We start from the raw sequence: 23,888 nt of genomic DNA, 5'->3' as shown, positions 1-23,888 counted from the left end.
ATCTTCATGATGGCAGTTAACCTAGGGAAGTGACGTGAAATATGAAAAACACACACAAGAAATGTGGCAAGGACATGATCGTATTTTAGTACCACACATGTAACGCTAGAGTAAAAAATATGGCACATAACCAAAATGTGATGTTTATGCAAATAATCTATATATATAAAAATGGATGTATGTGTGTATATATGTATGTATGTTTGTTCCGGCATAACTCTCGAACGCCTGGAGCAATTTCAACCAAACTTGGTACACATACTCGTATGACTTACAATCTGGAAAGAAATACTGTGGGGGTAAGACACCACTGGCGCCCCTAGGGGTGGGGGTGGGAAGGGGGCGACATGTAAAAATAATCGAAAACGACCAATATTAGTGTGGAATCCAAACTTTTCTGGGTCGCTAAGATGAATAGTTACACTCCGAATTCCGTTCAACTCCAAGTTCATCAGCTATAGGCATCGGGGGTGAGGGGGGTGAAAAATAAAATTTCAAAAATGACCTACATTAGTGTCGAATCCATAGTTTTCGGAGTCGCTAAGCTAATTGGTGACATTCACGATGACATTTAAATTATAGTTAGAATTCATTATTTTCCTGTCTAATAGAAGATTGGGATAAATAAATACCCGGGCAACGGGTATTATTATTTATAATTAATAATAAATAATTCACAGTACATTTATAATTTTTTGCAATCAATAATTTTGACACTTGGTTCATTGGACATCTTTTTTTGAACACTTTAATATAATGGCAAAGAATGATGTATGGTGGCCTACATTATCTCCAATCGATGGGATAAACCCAAACGAATCACTTAAAAATATCGTTGCCAAATTTTCTGCATTAATACAGTCTCGACATTCTGATTTCATTCGTATTTCATTAGTTCTTGAACATAACGTGAGACTGAGCTCAGTACTTCTCTTTGTTCCCTTATAAGGAAATGCAGTGATCTGTTCTAAAGGGAATTGCCCAACATAATAAGGGCAATATACGTAAGTTCTTGGGATAAGATTACGCCGCGTGTGGTTTCCTTCGTTTGCTCATTATAAAATCATTCTTCAATGTTTGTTCGTAAAATGTTCAATTACATTGTTGGCACATATTTGTATGCCCAATGGTTAAGTTTTTCTCTGATTTAGAGAGTGCGCAATGGTTTCTAAGGTTATTATTCTGTGCGTTTTTCGTTTTCTTCTCTCGTTGTCGGAGTATCCTATCTGAATTTTAACTTAAAGGCAAGTATGACTTGTCCAACAGACACACATTAAACGTCAGTGATTAAAGTTGTGCCAACAAGAAGTTTTGAGATTTGCATACATGAAAAACACAAACTCTTCCCTTTCTCTCTCTCTCTCTCTCTCTCTGTCTCTCTCTCACACACACACACACACGCACACATCAAACTATCATATTATTCTTCAAATAATAATTTGAATACTTATAGTCTACATTTTGTATGTACCCCATGCGTTCTGTCACAGAACAATATGCAACAAAAAGATACGAAATTGTTCCATTTCATACATTCATACAGAACTGAACTAAGCTGTTGGTATTAACTTTATAATTTACTGGAGCTCACTAATTTTGCAAGGTAACAACGGTAACCACTTGGCCATTAAAAATCTCTCTCTCTCTCTTTCGGTAGTGAACACAAATACTATATGTAAGCAGATCTAATAATTTCATGGTATTAGAAGTACAAGCAAAGTTAATGCAAAGGTCCTTTTCAAACATCCACACATCAGCCGATTCGAGCTGAGTATGGGCCAAGCCAGGACTACCATAGATCTCTCTCTCTCTCTCTCTCTCTCTCTCTCTCTCTTTACGAAATTACGTTCAATAGCGGAATATACTAATTTAAAGGACAATGTAAATAAAAAAAAACGTCGCTTACCTGGCCTTGCTGGAAATAGCAGGCCACCCTCTGGATGCATGAGTCCAGTAAGGTGACTCCCTTTTCTTGAAATAAAAACAAAAACAAAATCCACGAAACAGCAACCACTAAAAACACCACACTTGAACACTGTCTCTTTAAAGTTTGTGTCTTCGGACAACTACTCGAAGAGGGAAAAACACCACAGTTCGCTTAAACTGAGCTAAGCACGAATGTAACGAACATCGCACGTTGCTGGATTTGCTGTTAATCCTTGGTCACAACTGACGTAACTGGTCAGTAATCGTGCCGGTAACATGACTAAACCTTGAAAGCATCTCAACAGGAAAAACTGAAAGACCGTGCCGTCCCGAGTCAAACCAAGCTAGTGTGACTTCTCCAAGCCGCGGAGTCTCTTTCACTTCCCGCTACTAACTTTCAATACCAAGACAATGACCCACTTTCCGACCGTGGAAGCCGAGGAAAAGTGGGCTATTCCGACTTCCTCTGTGTGTGAAGGTTAGAGTTTGTGTTGGGCCTATATGGAACCGACAAGAGTCGTTTCCCGCGACGAGTGCATCTTCGCAGACGAAAACGAGGTTACTCGTTTCGGTAACCTCTCTCGCCCTTTCTTACAAAACGAATCAATTTGGAGGAACTTTTTTCCCCCTTTTTTTTAAAAGAAAAAGAATCCGAAGACATATCCTCTTTCTTTTTCCCTCCGTTCGAAGAAAAAAACAGGCCTTAGATAAGGAAGCAGAGAGTATAGGTTGAGCAAATGTTACTCTTTACATTGACCCAATTACGTTTTATCTCCTTTGCTTTTTTTGTACGAAACTGACAGAGAAATGGGAACGAAGATAACACACGCTCCTTTAAGCGGTAAATCTACGTAATATTGTGGAAATCTCGATTTTTACAATGAAGTTGACGATCAATTCGTACAATTATTGTTTGCGGTGGTATATTTATAGCAATCATGTTGTATGAAATAATACTTAAGAGTGAAGTCAAGATTAGAAACGCTTCAGATTTGTTTATTGATTGATTATCTTATTCCACAATAGTTTATGTGGTGTAACTGTAATTGCGACAATAAATGACGAATTGCGAATGCCGCGACGGTGATATCAAGAATCATAGTTACCGCCTCGGTGGTAGAAGGAGTTGAGTGGTCAGTGTTCTTGGGGGGCAGTGTTCTTTTTCGAATGTCCTTTCATCAATTTTATCTAATATCAGTTCATTCACATCGACTCTTTTAGCCTAAAGAGGGGGACGTAAAATAAAAGCATTACAAATCCAAGATGTACAAGAAAGATTGTTGTAACTAGAGCTTTATCCCAACAGCGGCTTAATTTGAAGAGCAATGTGAGCAACGATCCACTACTTCTATGCATTTACATGCAGGTAAATATTCTGGAGCCTCTGGAGCTCTGGATCGATTACGATGTCATGAAGTGGTTATGAAATAATCCTAGACTTTTTCAAAGAAAATGTTATCTTCCAACAGCAACGACAGTTGAGCAATTCTTGTTCAATTCGGTGTTCATTTCGTCGCGGCAAACACAAAAAATCAGCTAAACAAAGATTTGACCACCACAGAAACTGTTTCTCTGAAATTGGCGGCGTGTGAAAGTATCCGAACATTTCGACTGCAACATAGTATATTTCTATTTTTCTATATTCGTCATGCAATTTATTTTGGAGTAACAGTAAAGAAATATATTCTGTAAATGTTGATATGGTATAGGGCTCGAAATTAATTTCGGTATCATCTGGAAATCGAGACGAGAATGTTAGCGAATCTAGTGGATACGTATCAAGTCAAGAATGAGAAGCGACTCGTTCAAACTTATGCGAGATGGGACAGAACGATATTTACCCTGAGCCGCCTTCGCCTTGCACGTGATTTAAACTAACTCTAGGAATTAAGTATCAATTATTCCTCATCTCATGTTCAAAATAAGCAAGCAAGAATATTAACATCACATTCTATAATCATGTTTACAGTAATAGCTAATAGGGGTGTTATCGAGACCATACGAAACTGCGTCAGGTCAGTCTCCTTCTCGTCTCGCGCTCAAAAGATAAGTCTCGATCTCGTCTCTTGTCTCGCAATATATAGGTGGGTTTCATGTGACGTCAGGATTCACACCGCCGCCATGTTCGCGGCCAAGTTGTTTGTCATCTGCAAGGAAATACCTACCACGTAGCGTTCGTTACACCTGCGCCAACTATACGTTTGGTAGTACTGTGTAAAATGTCTGTAACATTGCATAAAAATAATGACAATGTCGTGCAATCTGGAAATAGCGGTGATTTTTCATATGTTCAAACAGAAAAAGATATGGCGAAGTCTTGCGGAGTAGATCCATATGAACTGGACAAGAACGAAATGAAACGGGGCCTAAACCTTTGACCAACTGTAGTTCATTTGTGTTTATTTACTTAACCCAGCTACCTGGAATCAATTTGTTTTACATCCAGTACAGATTAACTGTAAATCCAACGTTCTGCCATTATAGTCTCTGCTTCCATTAAATATTTGTTCAAACGCTGTCATTTAAAATATTGAGGTGCCCAAAACAGTAATTTCACTCCTTGTTTTAACTTGGGTTATACCGGTCTCGTGGCGGAGTGGTTAACACAGCGCGCTACGATGCCAGGGGTTCTGGGTTCGAATCTCAGCCTGAGCATGGGTGTTCTTTGTGAGTTTCGCTTTATCAGGTTCAACATATCATCACTCAGCCTCGTCTTCACGATTAACCAAAACTGGCATAAAAGCGAAATAAAATCAACCAAATCAATCAATCAATTTGGGATACTTTGATAGCAGTGTTTCTTTTCTGACAGTACGCAAAGCCTACTACCGGCACCTTTTCTCGTAGATCGAATAACAATTAATAACAGTTTGTGTTAACGAACGAAATATAATAAATAATCAAGTACGAACTTACAATTATCAAGATGAATTTAACTTTGAAGATTATCATTTTTATCGTCAAACTTATCGGAAGTATCAGCACCGTTCTATCAAAAGACAGGGAAACACTATTGCAAGTATGATTAAACATCCCAGTTCGATCCATTTGTACTAAAAGTCACAGAGAAAGGTGGCATATGAACTTACCTGAGAGGAAATATTCACTGCATACTCTGTAATGTTTACTTTGTTCATTAATGTTGTCATGATTTACTTTCGCCAACCAGACCACTTCTCTGATCAACAATTATCAAGTCCCGTGGCGTGAAGCGCACCTTCTGTTCTTTCTCCGAAAACTGGAAGATAAACGTGAGTGTCTGTTAAACAACCGAATACTGCAGAATGTACCATCGTAAACAAGGTTGAAATCTCCCGCCCGCCCGCTTGAATTCTGCATGTTTACAAGAACCGGCCTCAATCATGGCTGCTCGATCCCACAATGCAACAGTTTGTGACGTAGGTGAAACACACATATACAATATATGTAGTACAAGCACAAACCTCCACGATGAATAGAGGCAATTAATGGATTTTTTTCCCTTGACAACATTTTCTTGTTTGACGTCTGGTTTCGACGTTATGAATGCGAGAAAATTAAGTTTATCCCGAATGCAGCCACGTTTCACAAGTTCACAGTTGAATTAACTTTGCAATTACAATAAATAAAATATTAAATAATGAGTTATGTCTGAATGAGTCATATAGTAGAGTTGCATTTTAAATATAGCTATTATAGTTTACAAACGTCTCGAACGAGACAGAGAATCTCGGACACTAAGACTCGGTCTCGTCCCGATTGCCCATAGGTAGTATCGGTACCATCCATGTGTCTCGTCTAGTTTCAGTACCACGACATGATCCATTCATCCAAACCATTTTCATGAAACAATAGTTTTTCCCTTGATTGTAAACTAAGCCATATCACCGTCCCGATTAGTTTAAAGAGGCAGAAAAACAACACAAAGAAAAAGAAAAACACAAATGCACATCTTTTGTAAACACTTTCTCGTTGATTTATGATACGAATCTGGTGCATTTCATTCGAAGGAAATTGTGATTCAAAGAGGAAGGGTAGCTTCTTGCGCCAATAAGTTTTCAGAAAGGTTAGTCAGTATTTGTATTTTTGTTATTTTACGTCGCTTTACTGCCAGTTTTTACTAATCACGACGATACGAATCAGTGACGATTAAATTAAATTTGATGAAAGAGCACTCACAAAGAACACCCATACCAAAGTCGGGACTCGAACACGTGCACTTCTTTGACCAGTTCAAAAGGCTACTACTTCACGCGCTCGGCCACCAACGTTAGGCTAATCAGAAATTACCCTCAGTTTAAAGTAAGACCCGAACCACCGTGGAATGCTCATCCACCGGGAACCGAATCTGGGACACTTTGATTACAAGGCAACACAGTTAACACTACGTTACAGGGGAGGTCCACGCTTCGTCAATGCATTCAGTTGTGGCACCCGATGCAATTGCAGCGATATGACTCAAACTGATATCTGATGCTACAGGGATTTGAACCTACGACAATTTTATCGGATACCGAGCGCAGTAACCACTACCCTCGCTGACGACTCCCAAAATGATATCAAATTTTAAAAATATTTTCTCTCTACGCCTGAAACGGAAGTTCCTTTCAGGTTCTAAAAGCAGAAGAGGGACGGACAACAAAGAAGGACAGATAGTGAGGCAGCTCACGTGGAGATAACCGTGAGTTTGCTTCTTGGAATTCGTTCAATATCAAGCGGTAAGTTGACACGATTCCTGCCTAATGTTTCTCCTCAAACGAGTGACGTATGGAACGTGACGTAAGAGATTAGTTGAAGGCCTGCACACGAAAACAAAATTTAGTGTAACACTGGATTGGAGTTTCTTTGTACTTCATCACGGTATAAGGTAAACAGGAGAGATATCTTCCCTTCTTGGAAACGGTTCCGAGATGTCTTATGAAACGCCTCCATGCACTGTAACTTTCTGATCCACTTCCTGCCGGACCCTGTCGCGCTGCGATGCCAAGGGTCCCGGGTTCGAATCCCGTTCGGGCTTGGTTGTTTGTGAATGTCCATTCATCAATTTCATCACTCATCCCCATCTTCGCAAATTAGCCAAGAGGCACAAAACGCGAAGTAAAATAAACTAATTCAATCAATCAATCAATCAATCATGATCCACTTCCTCTTCAATCACCGAACTTTATGTCTCCATGCTGGTGCTTCGAGATCGACTGTTGTTATGGATACGGAGAGCAAGATATTGACCACGGCTTACCTAGGAATGTAATGGTACCCTCAGCACGAGGGAGATAGCAGAGCTCGCCACATGCAGGCTAACATTCTATGGCAAGGTAGTCAACTCTGACGTGCTTAAACTTGTGAAAAATAAAACTTCAATCTTTATAAAAACTATTAGAAGAACAGACATAACCGTACAAGTTTGGCAGAACAAAGCTATCTCCTCCACCACAGCGGCATGCTATGATTGTGCATAAGAAAGACTTATGTAGAGCCTTTCACAATAGCGTAGTGGTAACACTGTCGTCCTGTAACCAAGGGTTCGTTCCTCGATGATGGCACAATGCGGTTCGGATCCTACTTCAAACTGTAGGTCCAATTCCGTTAAGCCTATCTAAACATAAAATGGACTTGGGAAATAAACTTTGACACTTGTAAAACACTACACATAGTCTGTTTAGATGAAGATTGTGTGATCAAAATTATGCAGCGCCTGTATAAAGTGGACATAAAACAACAATTCAATGTATGTTATTTATTATATTTAGTTTGTTCATACAAATAAACGACGTCCTGGGAGCATTAACATAAAGTAAAGAGAAATTCCTCCTGCTTTTGGAGATTGGATGAAGTGTAACTTGGAGAGGGGACGAGAAAAGACGGGAAAATACACAAGAAGTACAAAACAAAGTCATATTTCTCCCTGTACTAAAGGTATGACCTTAATAATAATAATCTACGAATTTTAGTTACATGTTTTTTTGGCGTGCATATCGTAAGGTGAAATTATAGCTTCCTGCCTTTGGCTAAGGAATGAATAATTCCCAGAAGTTCATGAAAGTTATATGCACCTATGTGTAAGGCCTTGTAATACAGAACTTTATGCGAATAGACGGGAACAAGTAACACTTCAGCCAAATTTCATCTCTTTTGGTCCTACTCCATTCCATTTAAGAAAATACTGGTCACGGTACTGAAAATATAAGTACGTAGTACGAACTACATATATATATATATATATATATATATATATATATATATATATTTAGCTTGTATTACGTATGTATTTCCTTTATCATTTAGAAGAATAGGTATAAACTAAGTCGATATTTTTTTTTGAAAAAGTATAATTTATATATTTCTAGAAATTTGTTTTTTTTTTAAGTATGTTTTCCATATGCCAACCGGAGGCTTTGGTTGTGTATCATTGAAGAAAATAATGCCAATTTTAGAAAGAAAGTATTGTAATGGCTAATGTCGGTTTGTCAGCTCTTTAAACATATACGAGTAGTAACAGAGGGGGGGGGGAGAGAGAGGGAGAGAGAGAGAGAGAGAGACTTTCTCCCTTCTCTCTTAATTTTCTTCTTTACTCTCTCTCTCCCTCTCTCTCTCTCTCTCTCTCATGAAGAGGAAAAAGGAAAGAGAGAGAGAGAGGGGGCGGGTACTCTTGCAATCATAACGATTATTTTTCTTTCTATCTAATTCAGTTATTTCACGTCGTTTCTTACCTCTTGAGTTAATCGCGACGATAATGTATAATGAACTGACGAAATAAGCGATGGGACGAACACAATGATACATTCATGCCTTAATAAAGGCTCGAACCTCGGATATTTTGGCTTAGTGAACCACTCCACCACGAAGGCCAGCTAACCAATTATTGAATTAGTTAACACCGATAATGAGATAGGAAGGTTTTAATCTTTGTGCCTAGGTATGCAGTATCTGTTATGCAATAGCAACAAATAAAGACAAAGACTATTCAAATTCCAGTTGCTATCTTTGGATGTACAATTCAACTACTGAAATGAATACATCACAAATTAATAATAACAATATAGAAGTTAGTACTTTTATATTGAACAAGTCATGAATTTTAACATCGTCGTGGGCATCGAATGCTGACGACAAAAGCCAGAATTCCCCAATTGCAGATAGAACAAATTTCTCCTTTGTAACGTAAATACTGAAATTAATTTACATTATATGACTGTGGTCATGTAGCCATGCAAGAATATGCGAAAGATCTAATTTATTGCACTATCCTTCTATTCCTATTTTGATGTTTCAAATTAGCATCCTCGGTGGCTGAGAGGTTGACTCATTTTCTCGATAGCGAGGATTTCAGCTTCGAATCCTGCCTGGACATGGGTATGAGCATCCTGCAATCGCCATTAGTCAAAACTGTCAGAAAAACGTCGTAAATTAAGAAAAATACAAGTTCATTCCAAATGTAGGACATCTAACACCCTACCTACTACATTTGATATTAATTCCAATTGGCACTAGACAAGGTGTCATTGCAAAAATAAATAAAGAAAAACAGAAGCTGTTGATACTACAAAGTGCGTAGGTGCATGCACATGGAATCCATGTAACTTGATATCTCGGGATGTTTTCCTTGTCCCAGATTAAACAAGCCGATCTCTCTTACACGCAGCACCAAGAACATTGAGTCAATTGCAGGCTAACGAGGCTTTGCCGATTGGTACTGCAGGTTGCGTTTACTGTGCCCTATCATGAATCTTATTTTTTTGTATGCATGCTTAGGCCTCTTAGCAGGACAGATGTATTATGGTTTATTTATCTGATTTTCGCATTGCATTGACTGAGCTTTCATAGAAACAGTCGTTTTATATTGCGAGGAATCTGTCGCAGCAATACTTTTCTCGGCGTTTATGTCTCCAGGCTGTGTGAAGGGTGCAAATAGCCTATGTTGATGCCCCAACTTAACTTAAATACAAACTTATCCACTTTTAGCTCTAAACGTAAACTATTAGTCAAAAGCTTGTACCAGAAAACCGAAGTAGATGCCACTGTACATGGTATTAAGTTTTTAGCTGTCAAACGGAAGTATGTAATTTTCCCAAGTGTGGCAGAGCGGAAGTGTTCAAAAGTTTTAAAAATTAGAGAAAAAATGGGTCAATATCGAGCTTCTTATGTACCGAAGAAAACAACCAACTTAACCACTTTTGCAAGGCCGTTCTCAAACTCTTTCCTGAAGTTTCATAACTTTAATGTGTGACGTACATAGATTCCAGGAGCGACCGTGGAAGGTCAGTCTCCCCAGGCAAGAAAAAAAACTTACTTCCTACAAAATACGGTAAATAGTGTTTTAAACAAGGCAGTGCACCCTCCCAATGTCACACGCTCTTCTGAAAATAATTGTAAGTTTTGAAAAAAGACTTAAGTCTTCTGTTGTCCTTACACGGGTTATTAAACAATTCAAGTCATGGGCCTAATTATTATCGCTTTTACCTCGTTAAGGTACATTTCTCGTGGCATTAGACTTGAAATCGTTTCGATATTTTCTTTTGTCTATTTGTTTACGAAACAAAGACTCAAATAACTTACTTTAGGGATCATAGGTAGCGCCAGGGACTGCGGTCTAGGGGTGGAAATATAATAATAATAATAATAATAATAATAATAGTAATACTCAGTGGACACAATTATTGATATCAACACACACAAGCGATCTGAACTGATACATATCGTCCAAGGCTACTTGTAGATGTGTTGTGGAAGGAATGATAGTTGTATTATAATAGGAAGTGGACTTTCATCTTAGACATCTACATGTGGCAATATACACGATATTAGACCATCTTTCATATTTCACTCATTATTATTATTTTCCGACAGAAGAATATTTGATATATATAAATGGCCACCCAAGCACACCCTGACATCTCCCTAGCTCCGCTTAGATGTGGAGCATTTTAGAATCTAAAAGTTCAGTTTGATTTACAGCCAGAGTAGATTCAAAATTGGTCCAGGGCTTTAAACTCCGCTCCCCAAAACACACAATTACATTTTCTTATTAATCAGCTCCATATAACTTCTCCAACAACAACATAAAATTTGTTTTCACACTGATCTTCGGGAGTAATTTTGATTTCCTCAGCCGAATAAACCTAAACTATTCCCTCTGGGTGTGTTTGAGGTTGTACATATCTGCGTTACCTGTCACCATACTACGATATTTTTAAACATTAGGCCACGAGCTGAAATTTAACCCGATGTTGCATTTTTATTTGAAGCAGACACACGTCAAATCACGAGCAAAGCTATGGATAAATTCAGCTCAATCTAATTTTTTTTCTTTGATTCCTCTAAATTCGGTGTCCAATCCAAGACCTTTCCAACTACTCTTTCCCACCACCATATCAACTGATTTTCTGCTACCTTCTATCATCATATACGTCTAAAGGAAAGGTAGGCCTAATCACAATGACTGCCAATGGTAAACGACCTACTGAAGAATACAAGGGCTTATGGCCTATGCAAAGTTACTTATGTAACAATCTCGCGATTAGAAGTAAGACTGTTATGCTAATAAATAGGAATAAATGCGTTTGATTTTTGTTTACTTTTGTTTCTTTCTCACCTCTTCCGAATCATTGTGATTATATGAATGTTTATTACTGGAAAACCAGAACACCCACTCACGCATATGCTAAGCTCAAACCCAGAACTTTTGGTGGCGAGACCATGTATCGAGCTCTTAATACGCTGGCACTACTAACAAAGTACTTCTTTTTGCTGGTATGTTACTGCAAGTCCATCAATGTCGCCTTGTAATCAAGGGGTTCCGGGTTCGATACCCGGTGGAGGCACATAGTGGTTCGGATCCCACTTTAAACTGTAGGTCCAGTCTCGATTAGCTTTACTGTGCATAAAGTGGACTTAAAACAGCAACTCATTCAATCAATCAATGCAAGTCCATCAAAGAAGTTCCAGCTGCCATAAATGAAAATTTCCTTTGATCCAATATTTGCAATGAAAAATTTTACGCATATGAATTCCGTTACACATATCTATTAATATATATATTTTTAAAAAATCAACAATTTCGATTCTTTTGTGTAAATTATCTGTTGTCAAGTGCAGCGAGAATAGAGATCCTTGGTTCGATTTTCATGTAAGGAATAAACATTTCTTGTTTTTTCATCAATTTCATCGTCATCACCATAACATAACCTTCATGACTAAAATAAATCCAATACTAAAACATAAATATAAGTACAAACCAACGAAATCAAGCAAATTATTACCAGCAACTACTGTATTTTGAGTATTTGAAATACATTCTCTGCTATTACAAGGTTGTTTGCGTAGATATTGTGTGTACAGTACAGCGAGGGAAATCTTATGGCCTCTGAAATGAATACCTCTCGTCTTGGTCCACATTCGAAGACTCACTTATACTTCACGCAGATTCGATATGAATAAAACCAAGTGTATTTTTCCAGTGCTAATATATCAGAAGTACGTACTACCTAAAAGGAGGCCCAGCATTGTGTCCGAACATAACAAGTCTTATGAAGGTTACAAGTGAATCCGATGAATCACTTCTGAAGGTTATGGATTTGAGATGACATCATAATCCGCAAATGTAAATCACGGAAGTTTTGGCAATTCACAAACATTTTAATCGTGCTACAACAAGAAATAAATGAATACTGCTCTTGAAATTGACATTCTTTTAGTTACTTCTTTCTTGAAAATAAGCAGTAATGAAAGATTCAATTTGACAAAATGTAGATTGTGAACGAAGTGGAGTATCATGAAGTAACATCAGATCATGTTATTTTACAAATGCACTCCAGTGTTGGGATGAACAGGTACGGATCCGTGTGCAACAGAAACTTTCAGTTCCAGATCCGAAACTAACACTGAAAACCCAGATTCAGTTTGTCAATGTTGTAGTTTTGAGTGCGTTGACATCATGGACGCACCCAATGGGGGGGGGGGGGGAGGGTAATGGGGGTTAGAACCCTCAATTTGAAATTAATTTTACTGTAGAACATAATGGAATGTATGTATTACACTCAAATATTCAATTCATAATTCCACTCAAAACTATTGTTTGATTGATTGATTGATTTCGTTTATTTAACGTCGTATTTCTGACATTGTTGGCTAATGGTGACGATGGAGATGAATGGTGATAAGATGAAATGGATGAAGGGTGAATCACAAACATATATGGAGGACACAACACAAATCTCACAGAGTGAGTGAGCCTGTTAAAATATTTAACTTTCACAAATTTTGAGGCTGAAATTCCGTTTTCTTCCGAGGGTTCGTAGTCTCGAAATGAGGCATCGAACAGAAAATATTAAAGAAACTGACTTTAACGACCTCTGCATGGCTAGATATATATTGTTTATACTGTATGTTTCGAGTCACGAGACCGATAACGAGACAAATCTCAGCGACAAGACCAGACGAGACTGACAAGTCTCATTTTGTCTTGGTACCATCCCCAATCCTTCATTCTTCTCCACACAAGCACCATTAACAAAGAGTTACATACGGTAGGGCCGATCTGCTCAACTTGCAATGTAAATGGGTTTGTTAAAGTCTCATAGTTTAAATTTTACTTTGCTTGCCGGTAGAAAATCAAGCTATGCATCTCCAATATCACGGATGAGTAATACTAAACACTGAAAAGCACCCGACACGTCAAGTAACGCTTAACAAAGATTTTTTTCTGCTTTCGCACTTCGGCCTTCGATGGCATAGCATAACATGACATGCGTGAACACTATTAAATGGCACCCTCCGATATTGGTATCCACTGGATAAAGACCTTCAATTCATCTGAACTTCCTCCTTTCACTTCGAAGGCTGTGGTGACCCTTGTGGAAGCCGGGAAGTTACGTATGTTGACTTCGAAACATTGGATTAGCGGCCAATGTGGGAGGGAGTGGTTTGATGTAAGCTCCACCGATGACTAAATCGCCAATGACTCTGCGAAATCTTCCCGGATCAGAAGGACCGGATTTCAGCGGAACTTTCTCCGGTCCAAAACTTGGTCAGAGCTGAGGACAATAACCTTCTAGAAGTACGCATCCGTATTGACATTTAAATCTGTCGTTAAAGATAAAGGGACGCGTTAGTACCAATAATAACAATCATATTTGTAACAGCTTCTGAAAAGGGATTTCGAGTTGCACAACCTTGAATTACAACACAGGAAACTCCCTAGAATGTGTCATTGTTCGGAACGAGGGAAGGATATTAAATATAGGGGAATTACCGGGAAAAATAAAAACTGCGTTTCGGGCGAGAGGGGATGGAAGGGCAATAACGAATGTGGTGGTCTTCATTTCCAACGCTTGTTAAATAGATAGAACAAAGAGAGAAAATCGTAAATAATATTAACATTTTAAACAAAAATAATTTTCTGATACAGTATATGCTCGTACGTAACAAATGTGCGCGCGTGTGTGTGACGTGGGGTGATCATTAATTTTCTCATTGTAACAAGGACAAGTTTTTTCTTTTCGTTAAGAAAATTTGAATTCTCCAGATGTTATACATTAACTTGTGTGTTTTCATTACAATCTCTGTTTACATTCAGTGCCAGCCAATAGACGGATATTGCTACTACATGTGCATACAGACACATAAACATTGCATCCATTTGGCGTACTTGAATTTTGTAATATTCTGTTCTTTTAGTGTTATTAAAGTTCTTGTGTCCAGAGTTACCAGGAGGAAATCGGCAATGTTCGGTTGAATCATAATACAGGGCATACACAAAAGAATGGCACGGTTTCAAAAGTTAATTAAAAAAAATAATGAAAGAAAATGGGCTACCAACATTTCTCTTCTCATGCTCATTGTGAGGCTGCGGTGGGGGGGGGGGGGCAGTTTCCAAATTGGCGTCGCACCAGGAGAAGACTTCCTGTGTGCTCCGCATTGAGGTGTCCAGATATGTGATTACAGACCATGCGGTTTCTTTCTTCGTGGGTTCGTTAAAGACAGAATTTATGCACCACCATTGCTCACGTCCATCCATGAACTTCCTGATCGGATAACGCATTCACTGCAGGCCGTTACAACATGCTTCAAGAGTCTGAGATGAGTTTGATTTGTGTGTCGTATGACCCAGGTGCACACACTCAAGGATTGTAATTAACGCATAAGAAACTTGGACAGTTGCAGCGGCTGATGGTGTATGTTGTACCCGTGTAACGTGAGAAATATTTCTTTATTAGCATTTGAAACCGCACCATTCATTTCAGTATGCTCTGTATTAGATAAAATATCCATGTAAGTGTTTGTATTTTGCAATACTGTTATTTTACATCGAATTTATTCCGTTTTTGTCTAATCGGGACGTTGAGGGTGTGTGATGATTAGATGAAATTAATGAAGAGACACTCACAAGAAACACCCATACTCACCCGGAAAATTCAGTGGCAAGAGTCGACCACTTAATGCCGTCAGCTACCGAGCAGGCAAAGATCCATGCAAGGTCTAACTCATAAGTATCATAATACAACGCTATAGCCCTCTTGATGGTGTTAAGAGGAAGGAATTCAAGTAAGCTCAGTGGCGCCTATAGTAAGCGACTTACAAGGCAAGATAAAAATATGTGTGTGATGACCGTTTGTGGACATCCTGGTTTTTATCGCAAACCAAATGTGATCATGTTGCGCAGATGTTGGTTCCACCAAACAAATGGATGTCGGTTGGTTTATACAAAATACAGTTGCTACTATCAGAGGGAGCAATTGCCCTCCCCCCACATTTTGCCAATTTTTCCCGCGAACTATGCTAAACCTTATCTACCAAGGGAAAGTAAATTGTCCTTGCCCCGCCCAGTTTTGACACCTTGCTCCCCCTAGGTTTGCAACCTAATCGCCGCCACTGCTGAATACATATTTGGTACAAGTGGAAAATGAATAATTTACACCAAACAGCGTGACTAAATTGCTATGGGATATAAAGGGGTTTATTATTATTTATTTAGTTTATTATTTATTTTATTAATTTAGTATTTATTATTAATTCGTTTCATCATTTGTCATTCGTTACCGTACATAATTTCTAGCAGCTTCTGCTCTCCGCTACAGGTATTTCATTGCAAAAGCTCTGTGCAAGTTCAATGTCAACGGATGACAACGATGAAGGATAAAGGAAAAAATGAGACCATGGAATGATACGTATTTATTTTTGTTCATTGAAGTTGCCATCAGAGTAAATGCGAGAAGGAAATGAGAAATGGACACAACGTGGGATGACTTTAGGAAACAGAAACCGTAACCAGCCTTACGTGGTCCTGCCGAGCGCTTCGTTCTGTTGCGTAATTTCCAGGTGATCAAACACAGCCATCTCCTCTGCAGGACAGTTGGATGAGCGAAAGAAAATCGAGGAATTATACACGCAGGGTTTTTTCCAGGAAAGTGTTCCCATTGGACAACAAAAAACAAGAGAAAACGCACGTGTTCCAGATTTCGCTACAGGACATCATCTTATCTAAACGAGGTCAAGTTTGACTTCGAAAACGGTGCATTTATTTATTTATTTAACTTACGTAATATCACACTTTGTAGTAGAGAAGAATCCATGATTCAGGATGCATCGCACAATAAGAAAATTTTGGGTAAATATTCATAGCGATGTTACATTGTATTGGATCCCAAAATAATTCAAACATCAAAATTCGACTAGAGTATGAGAGCTAAAATTTAAATTTCCTTGTCGAAAAAGTGTGTAGTTGTCTCTTTCAATACCACACTATAGTGGACTCCATATGTGTGCAATTTTGACCCAACTTAGATTTGAAGACCAGATATTTATATTTTTGTGTTCAAAATTCTATTATATTTCAGATGTGAACGTCCTCATAATACATTGGGAGTACTCGTATCATAAATTCCAAGATTTATGTCGAAAATCGATAACTTGGAAGAAAAAATGCCACTACTGATTTTCCTTAATAAATATATTAATAAACCTCTCCGAAATAAGTTCCTAACTGCAGGCCTTATAACATTCTCAAGGCATAGTTAATGACCATTTGCGCCTATCACAATTTTAACTCACTTTCCTTTATGAGATTACACGCTGTGGTTGTGTTCTCTTTGTGCTCTGAACTAAACTGATCTGAAACAAATCCACCAATAAAACAGATCATATATTATCTATCATTTGTTTAATTGATGGATTTGTTTCAGTTCTTGAACTCACCTTCAGGTTTCAATTTAGTAGGGAGGGGGGCTTGGCGGTCTACAGCCCCAGACCTTAATCTGCAACGTGTCTCTACTGAGAAGAAAAAATGATTCGAAAACGGATGCTAAATCAAAAATCCAGATATTTGAAAAGAAAAGTAATATCACTTGGCCTTAACAGTTATAGCATTTTCAATAGGAAGGAGGATCTCATGCTGTTGTTGGTTCGGCGTCTCAACAATACTAATCTGGCCTGCTCACCTTTCACAAAACAAAATGCACCTAAGTGGCAATGAAGAATTTTGGTACATCTATCTACAAACATGAATGCATTATGGTTTGTTTGTTTGAGCTAATTTGGATAGGACCTACAATGTAAAGTGGGCTCAAAACCACTGCGCATGTGCCTCTACCGGAGATCGAACCCGGAACCAGTTGATTACAAGGTGACAGCGTTGGTACTAGCATAATTATTCAATGGGATTTGTTTTGGTATTTGGATTACGTACTCTGTGTTTCAAGAAACAAATCCTGAAACCTATGGATGATATCGAGACGAGATTGTAAAAATCGAGACTACTCGAGACTTAGAACGAACAGACCTCTGTAAAATCGAGACGAGACAGGGGCTTCGTGTCCGAGACTATCGGTCTCGTTCGAGACCTTGATGTAAGATTAAAGAAAAAATAACTACGTAGAAAAAAATATACCTTACTAAGCAACTACTTGAAACTTCCCAAGAGGATATGTACCTCCTTATTTACAGATATGCCATATGTGTTGTTTATAATAATTACAAAATCTATAAATTAGTGGTAATTGTATACGTGTGTTGTCGCTAGGCACTTTCTTAAAAATAATACGTAAAATATCCTAACATTTTGTATTTGGATAGTACTTAAAACACCATAACATTTTGTATTTGGATAATACGTAAATTATCATAACATGGTGTCATAAACTATTTTATTTTATTCTCATTGTCACAGATTTAGATTAAATAATTAACAACGTTCTAACTATGTGAGCCACATAGGTGGCTGAGCGCATTGAATGGTCGACGCAATTTCACTAGTTCACAAGTTCAAGGGTTCAAGTTCAGGAGTTTGCATTGTAACTTTTGGCTGGGGGAACATACATAATGTGCTATATACTTATCGTTAAAATGATACAGACAAATGAAGGCCGCACAAATCAGCCAGTCCTGCTGCTCTAGTCTGGTAAATTATCCATTTCACCCAGTTTGTCACAAATTACCCATATTGGAGGTTGAGGCTCAGACAGCGATAAGCATTGGCGACATCTATCACTGAGTAATTCCAGAGGACAACAAATTTGTCTATTTGTCTCATTTTAAGTCGGTTTTCTTCAATTTTTGACTAATCGCGACGATGAGAATCAAAGATGATTAGGTGGCATTGGTGAAGAGGAACTGACAAAGGAACACCCATTCCCACGTCTTGACTCGAAACTGGGACCGTCGCTGGCGAGATCGTGAGTCCCAGCACTTGCCCACTGAGGCCGCTACAGCAAAAGAGTACGAGCTGCTGCTAAACGCATAAATTTTGTCGCTGGTGCTGAAAGTACCATTCGTGCTTGCAAGCTCCATCCGAACTCGCGACATAGTGACAAATGTCGCGTGCATGTAAAGGGTCCTATACTCTGTCCCGGGAATCTCTGAAGCGAGCGAACGAAAGCAAGTCTTTGCGTATGCAGTGAGTGACTCGAGAGGGCGCGACAAACGAACACGTAAGAGGGAACGGGATTGCGAGGAGGCGGAAAAGTGATTGCAGCTACCAGCTGTTTGTAGGAGCGTGTACTGCTTCGCTCCGCCCGCATTATGTGCGGCCTTGCTCCAGAGACGCCCGGGATAGATTGTAGAAGTCTGACTTCCACTTAGGCGTCCCGAGTCCATTTCCAGAAACGATCGAGTGTTTTCCTAATGATTTTCAATTCTAAGAAATTTTGGGGTCGACGTCAATGTGATGGGAACGTGGCCTGTAAAAACAACATGTAAAAACTTGTAGGTGAGCAGTCCGGGCCCAAGTATACGATTTTTGTACGGCCGTTCGTACATAATTATCTATTACTTGAAACAAGTGACTGTCGTACCAAGAAGAGAGACACCGCCGTCAACTCGCGAACTAAAGAGGGCAGCAATCTGTCTATTCCATGCGCGTGCATTACAGGACAGCAAGGCCAGCAGTGCTGGCCCACAGCATTACAGTAGCAAAATACTTTCTTCACTTTGAATTTTTCTATAATTATTCTCTACATCTTGAAAGAACTAACTTGTAGTCCTCCAAGCCCGTTTGTTTCCTAAGTAGTACCATCTTGTGGCGATTTGACAAAATATCTGTGTATTTCGCCCAGGAAAATTACCTGAAAATGGAACGACCTTGAACCACCCCGTAACAGGTCAGCTTCTATGCACGATATCTTTACTCTCAATCGGCAAGGGATGAAATTCGTCGCACTACATCATAATGTTTGCTGTCTTATCTACCGTAGTTTTGCAAACTGTACGGTTAAATATTTACGTACAGGAATTTTTTGTACCGTATATTTTTGATTGATTGATTGATTTGGTGTTATAAGCCCACTTTATGTACAGTAAGGCTAATCGGGATTGGACCTACAGTTTAAAGTGGTATCCGAACCACTTGTGCCTCCACCGGGTATCCAACTCGGGACCCCTTCATTACAAGGCGATCGTTACAAGGCAAGATCGTTACGTATTGAGTTTGCAAAGGCAGAGAAAGATTAACTTTCACCTTCAAATAGTCACTAATTAAACATCGTTATGATGGGATAAAAGTCACCGAACGCCACTGGTTTATTTCCTCTCGTGATTCGTTGTCAAATATTAGGTCTTTGCTTTTGCTGTGTACGGTTTTCTCCTTCATGTTGAATCAAACAGCTGCACTGAAAAAAGGTGACGTGATGTATTGATGAACGCAGCAAATTTTGCCAAAGCAGGACAGGATTACATGGCAAACAGCTGATTTCATCTCCCACCCTCCCTTCCAGTGGCGTTTCAGAGAGGGGTAGCGGAAGCTACAAGACGCTCATCCACCTCTAATTTTCCAGCTAATTAACATATTTTATGTAATATTAGCTAATATTCGTGAGAATATACACTTCGGTGGCGAGTGCGTATTGCGTGTGACTCACCAGCTGACCATCCACCTCCTGGGTGTATGGAGTGTTCGCCACTGCTTCCTTTGCTCGCGTAGGGTTTAAAATTCGATGACAGCGCCAGAGAGTTTTCTTCACTTGGTAAAGCAGTACAGATACTTCGGTTAAAATACACGTATACTTGAAATCTTTTATGTAACCGCTATGAAAACCAGTTGTTATCACTAAAATATTGCGGTTTCTGTTACCACACACAACCGAACGAAGTGAAGAGTACAATAAATGACTGACACTTTAAGCGATAGACTTTCATTGTGTTTTGCATGAAGCAGCTTCAAATAACACGGCTAAAAGAGGTAATCAATACTGGCGATATTTGCCGTTACAAAGTACAGTTATGAAGAATGACACGAACATGCTTACGTCTGCAGACAGGCTGTTAATTGAGCAAGTACGCTGCAAGCTTCAGAGACAATGCGTCGTCGAATTAGACTTATTTATGGTTATTGCTATTACATGTTTACAACGCTCTAGCAAAGATCCACTGAATTTCGTTACTAACGTAAATGTTGCAGCCGCTTTGGTTGCCCAGCACGTGAAGTGCTGGACTCACGATCTCGCCACCGTTAAGCCCAGCGTCAAGCCCTGGTTGATTGATTGATTGATTTGCTTTATTTTACTTCGCTTTTTGTGAAACTTTTGGCTAATTTGCGAAAATGGGGTTGAGTGATGATATGATGAAATTGATGAATGGACATTCACAATCATCCATGCCCAGGTCGGGATTCGTGTCATAGCGCGATATGCTAACCACTCCGCCACGGGGGTCGGCTGTCAAGTTCTGGTGGGGGCATGAACGTTCTTCATCAGTATGATCCAGCCACAGTTCATCCTCATCGTTGCGTTTAGCCTAAGTAGACAGAAAGGCGACGTAAATTAAGAAAATAATACACAAAATACTCAAGTGTTGCAGAAGCATATGTGCGTTAATCCTTCTAGAATATTATCGTTATTAACATTAATTGACTCTATAAAAACAACTCTCATAAAAAAATGTCAAACTGATATTGTATTTATAGACCTGGCTAAGGCTTTTGATTCTGTTCATCATAAATTGTTACTTCATAAACTTGATATATTGGGAATTTTCCCAAGATTTTTTAAATGGCTTCAGAGTTATTTAATGAATAGAATGTTTAGAGTAAAAATAGGTCAAACAACATCCGATAAGGAAAAAAATATCGTGTGGTGTACCACAAGGATCTCCTCTTGGTCCTATTTCATTTGCAATTTTTATTAATGATCTTATATTTAGTGTTAGAGAATCATCCTGTCTTTTATATGCCGATGATCTAAAAATATTTAGGGAAATAAAAAATGGATCGGACGTCTTAAAATTACAGGATGATCTTAATAGAGTAGTACAATGGTGTGACATAAATGGTATGCAAATTAATTTAGCTAAATGCAAACTATTGAGTTGTTTGAGAAAACAAATTGTATTGTTTCTCAATATGTTATAAAATATAATATAATTTCTATTTTTCTAGTCATAAGGATTTTGGCATAATCATAGATTCTAAATTGCTATTTGATGAACATATAATTGAAGTTTGTAAAAAAGGTAAAAAGGTTTTAGGTTTTATATTTTTTAATTGGACTTCCCTTAATAGAATGGAAACTTTTAGATTTCTATTTATAGTTTTGATTCACCCATTAGTGGAACATGGAAGAGAATTATGGGACGTAGCAGCAATAATTGAATCATTTCAGAAATTATTTATTAGATTACTTTGTATGAAAATGAAGAAAAGTTACGTATCATTATATTATATGGAGTGGTTGGAGATACTTAATTTAACAACCTTGAGCTCAAGAAGGAAAGATAAAATTAATGTATTGATACAAAACATTTTGTCAAATAGGACTCATAGTGAATACTTTAGAAATACAATAGTATATAATGTTCCAAAATATAAAACAAGAAAGAATTCATTATTGTCAGTAAAATTGAAAAATGTTGGTGAATTTTTAAAAATATTAATCGATGATTTTAATTATGACTTCCCTCGAAATATTATATCTAGGTATAGGATGCGATTTGCTGTAAAACCATTCTGAGTTAATTCTGTGATATTACTCTTTGTGACATAGTGCTGTATAAGGTTTTTTTAAACTGTTCTCAGTACTTTAAATAAACTATTATTATTATTATTATTATTATTATTATTATTATATGCAATTAAGTTCTTATCAACTTTTCAACCTAAACAGTTGCAATTGATAGCCATGGGACAGACACACAGTGGAACAAATAATGTAATATTTTAAATCTTATCATCCAAAATAATTAAAATGAAATATTTTATACTGTATTTGTTAAGGTCCTTATCGAATTACACACTTTTCTCGCCACTCCGGTGGCCAAAGTAGCGACAAAAGCCGCTTTCAAAGATTCTGGAATCTAGTCCTGACCAGGATATACTTTTCCCCCTGATTGATGTTGAGAAAGGCCGAAAAAATCTTCATACGCGAGCGCGCGAGCGCACACACACACGCACGCACACACGCACACGCATACATACGCGTACATATCAGTGACGTATGCTGAGTCTAAGACCTGAGCTATCTCAGTATGACACCTGGTTCTAGGCTATGGAGGAAGGGAGAAGACCAGACTAATTCTTGACGTCTTCAAGGAAGCCATGTTGCCATCCCAACGGTAGTCAGGTTGCAAAATTATAAAAAATCAGGTTGCCAACTTCTAAGAATTCAGGTTGCCAACTCCTAAGAATTCAGGTTGCCAACTCCTAAGAATACAGGTTGCCAACTCCTAAGAATTCAGGTTGCCAACTCCTAAGAATTCAGGTTGCCAACTCCTAAGAATACAGGTTGCCAACTCCTAAGAATTCAGGTTGCCAACTCCTAAGAATTCAGGTTGCCAACTCCTGAGAATTCAGGTTGCCAACTTCTGAAAATTCAGGTTGCCAACTTCAGAATCGCCATTACCTTATTTTTCAAATCAGCTTAATTTACACAGTATCTAAGAGATTTCTCTTCAGTATTTTATTTTCTAGGCTTCAGGCTTCGCAGATAGCCTAGCTAGTCTGGAATATACGCTCCTGATATATATATTTATTTTTTCAAGCTACAATTATGAGATACTGAATGGATCTGATGTTAGTGGTTACCGTGGTTCTGGGTTCAAATCCTGGGTCCGGGGTTTGATGCCCGGTAAAGCACACTTTAAACTGTAAGTCCAGTCCCAATTTGCTTGTCTGTGCATAAAAGTGGACTTAAAACTCAAACTCTAATTCTCGGCGAGGCATGTATGTATGTGTGTGTGTTTATCTGTCCTGGCGAAAATTAATTAAGTGAATACGTTCAAAGAGATATGGATGGGATGGGAAATGGAAATACAAAGATGAATATTAAACAACAAATGGCTAGCATTCTCGCTTTTGGTTCGAGCACTCCCGGTGATAGCTTCGGGGTTGTTCAAGCCATCCAACTACCGAAAAAAGAATAAACGTGGCCGATTTTAAATGATAATTAACATCATTTCAATGCTATAGTTTTAAAAATATTTTATGATGCACACAACTGCAATATATAATTATCTAGCTTTACGCATGATAAAATAATCCAATTTATATTTGAAAGATTTTGCTT

General features: G+C 38.3%; 1 protein-coding gene across 2 annotated transcripts in view; it reads right to left on the bottom strand.

Annotated features, from left to right (window-relative positions):
• vri (nuclear factor interleukin-3-regulated vrille) overlaps positions 1 to 23,888 on the bottom strand; it is a 95,527-nt gene that overhangs the window by 51,912 nt on the left and 19,727 nt on the right. The window contains exon 1 of one of the 2 annotated variants that reach the window (XM_083117458.1): positions 1,907 to 2,255. The exons of the other annotated variant lie outside the window; for it this stretch is intronic. Coding sequence (XP_082973584.1) covers positions 1,907 to 1,946 — 40 coding nt within the window. The 5' untranslated portion in view covers positions 1,947 to 2,255. Of the gene's footprint in view, positions 1 to 1,906; positions 2,256 to 23,888 lie in introns of those variants that run through there. 2 annotated transcript variants of the gene reach the window in all.

The sequence above is a fragment of the Lepisma saccharinum genome, chromosome 2, assembly GCF_977018435.1.
Source record: "Lepisma saccharinum chromosome 2, izLepSacc3.1, whole genome shotgun sequence".
In the NCBI taxonomy this organism is placed as follows: Eukaryota; Metazoa; Arthropoda; class Insecta; order Zygentoma; family Lepismatidae; genus Lepisma; species Lepisma saccharinum.
The sequence above is the reverse complement of the archived record's forward strand: the minus strand, read 5'-3'. Positions and strand labels throughout refer to the sequence as shown.